The following is a 2,205-nucleotide window of genomic DNA, read 5'->3' on the forward strand; positions in this document are numbered from 1 at the left end:
TTCATGAGAGGCATGGTTTTGTTTTCATGAGAGGCATAAACATATTTTTTTTCATGAGAGGCATGACTTTGCTTCCAGGAGAGGCACTACCACGCCTCTCGAGAAAAAAAACGTGGTTTCTCTTTTTCTTTTTTTTCCGGAAATGTTAACGCCCACACGTGTGGGCGTTTGCACATCACCCACACGCCTCCATCACCACTCATTTTGCCACGTATGAATAGATGATATCAGCAGAATTTTTTTTTGGTTTTCGGCTTAAAAATGTTGTATATCCTAAATAAAAAAGTGAACTAAAAATCCGTTTTCACCATTAAATCCGTCTCGACGAGATCTTCAAAACTAGACCCCATATTGATATGTTTTGATGATTTTTTTTTTTGCCAGAAGTTGCCATGATGTTTACACTGCAGTTGCCATAGGACTTAAACTAAAGTTGCCATGTGGCAATTTTAGTTTGTAGATCATGGCAATTTTAGTATCTTGATGATGGCAACTCCAGTACTTTGACCATGAAAATTACTTTTTGTATGAACCATGGCAATTTTACGTGCATGTATCATGGCAATTTTAGTTTATGGTTCATGGCAAGTCTAGTTTCTTAATTCCCCGTTTTATAAATGTCAAAATTTACTTTTAAATGTAGAAGAAAATAGCTAAAACATATCATGGCAACTTCAGTGTAAACATCATGGCAATTCATGTGCAATAGACATGGCAACTTTTAATCCAAATTTTTTTTCATCAAAACATATCAACATGGGATCTAGTTTCGAAGATCTCATCGCGAGGGATTTAATGGTGTAAACGGATTTTCAATCGGATTTTTCGTTTAAAAGATAAAACATTTTAAAAACTGAAAATCCAAAAAGATTCTTACATGCATGCATGCGATGACGTGGCAATCTGTTTTACATTTGAGACGTGTGGTGCGTCTCTCTTCCTGCCACACGTGTGGCAGTTAGCGTGACCCATTTTTTTCTTTCTTGAGAGGCATAGTTTTGCTTCCAAGAGAGGCACGGCCATGCCTCTCGGAAACAAATAAAAATGTGTTTTTATTTCTTCCTCCTTTTTCTTCTATGAGAGACACGGTTTCGCTTTTGCGAGAGGCACGATTTTGCTTTCGTGAGAGGCACGGCCGTGCCTTTTATAAACGAAAAAAACATGATTTCTATTTTTTTCCTTCAAGAGGCACAATTTTTTCGTATGGGTTTTTTGTGAAAAAAGTTCATCAAAATCTATCAACATGGTATCTAGTTTTAAAGACCACGAGGGATCCAACGGTGAATATAGTTTGGGATTTGGACGCACGGTTTAGGAAATAAAACATTTTAAATAAATAGATATAGAAAAAAGGAAAAACTCCCAGATTAAGACAAGTGAGGCCCATGCAGCGCACCACTTGTCACAACCTTCGAAGGTCAAAGTAATCTTTGAAAGGAGTATACTCCTTTTTTTTAGGCAACTCCTTAATTAGTTTTTTTAGACAAACTCCTTAATTAGTTTTTTTACTCCTTAATTAGTTTTTTTAGACAAACTCCTTAATTAGTTAATTAGTGATTTCGCCGTGCAGGCTCCTCACGTGCCGGTCCTAGTGGGCAGGCACGGCCCAGGTGGGTTGAACCGTGAGGCAGCGCATGAGAGCACGGCCCGGCCCATGATTGCGCCTCCAAAAAGATATTGTTCTCCTCATCCGGAGACAGAGTGAGGTCCTCTCTGCTCTGCCGATAAGGCTCCTGTTCCCTTCCCCCGCGTTGCTGCTGCTCCGGCTCCGGCTCCAGTTCCGGCGAGCGCCGGCGATGGAGGCGGCGATGGGGACCCTCGGCTCGCAGTCCCCGCTCTCATTCTCCTCCAGCCTCTGGTAATCCTCCTCCCTCCCCCGCCGCCTCGCCCAAGCCAGATTCGCGGGCTACTAGTTCTAGTTTGGAGGGGTTTCCTTCCTGTGCTTGTGCGCCAACCCAATGTTAGTTAACCAGCGAAACGGACTCGTGTGTGCTTGTTGTTCGCTCAACAGCAGGTAGTTTATGCTGCTGCAAGCAATTTGGCTCTCTTGCACTCATGTTGCTGCATGTAGAAACGGACCGACTTGATACAAGGAGTTGTGTTCCTTGGGTTTGTTTGACCCTAGGTGAAACTTTAATCCCAAATGGTAACAGGATGTTCAAGTACTTAGTGAGACCTTCAATTTCGTCAAGCTCGATGCTTGTC

At 42.1% G+C, this 2,205-nt stretch overlaps 1 protein-coding gene across 1 annotated transcript in view; it reads left to right on the top strand.

Moving 5' to 3' along the window:
- Positions 1 to 1,711: 1,711 nt before the first annotated feature.
- The window catches only part of LOC119278928 (pentatricopeptide repeat-containing protein At3g59040-like), a 3,854-nt gene continuing 3,360 nt past the window's right edge, over positions 1,712 to 2,205 (top strand). Inside the window, exon 1 of the mRNA XM_037560302.1 lies at positions 1,712 to 1,858. Coding sequence (XP_037416199.1) covers positions 1,797 to 1,858 — 62 coding nt within the window. The 5' untranslated portion in view covers positions 1,712 to 1,796. The remainder of the gene's footprint in view (positions 1,859 to 2,205) is intronic.

This window comes from Triticum dicoccoides, chromosome 3B (genome assembly GCF_002162155.2).
Source record: "Triticum dicoccoides isolate Atlit2015 ecotype Zavitan chromosome 3B, WEW_v2.0, whole genome shotgun sequence".
NCBI lineage: Eukaryota > Viridiplantae > Streptophyta > Magnoliopsida > Poales > Poaceae > Triticum > Triticum dicoccoides.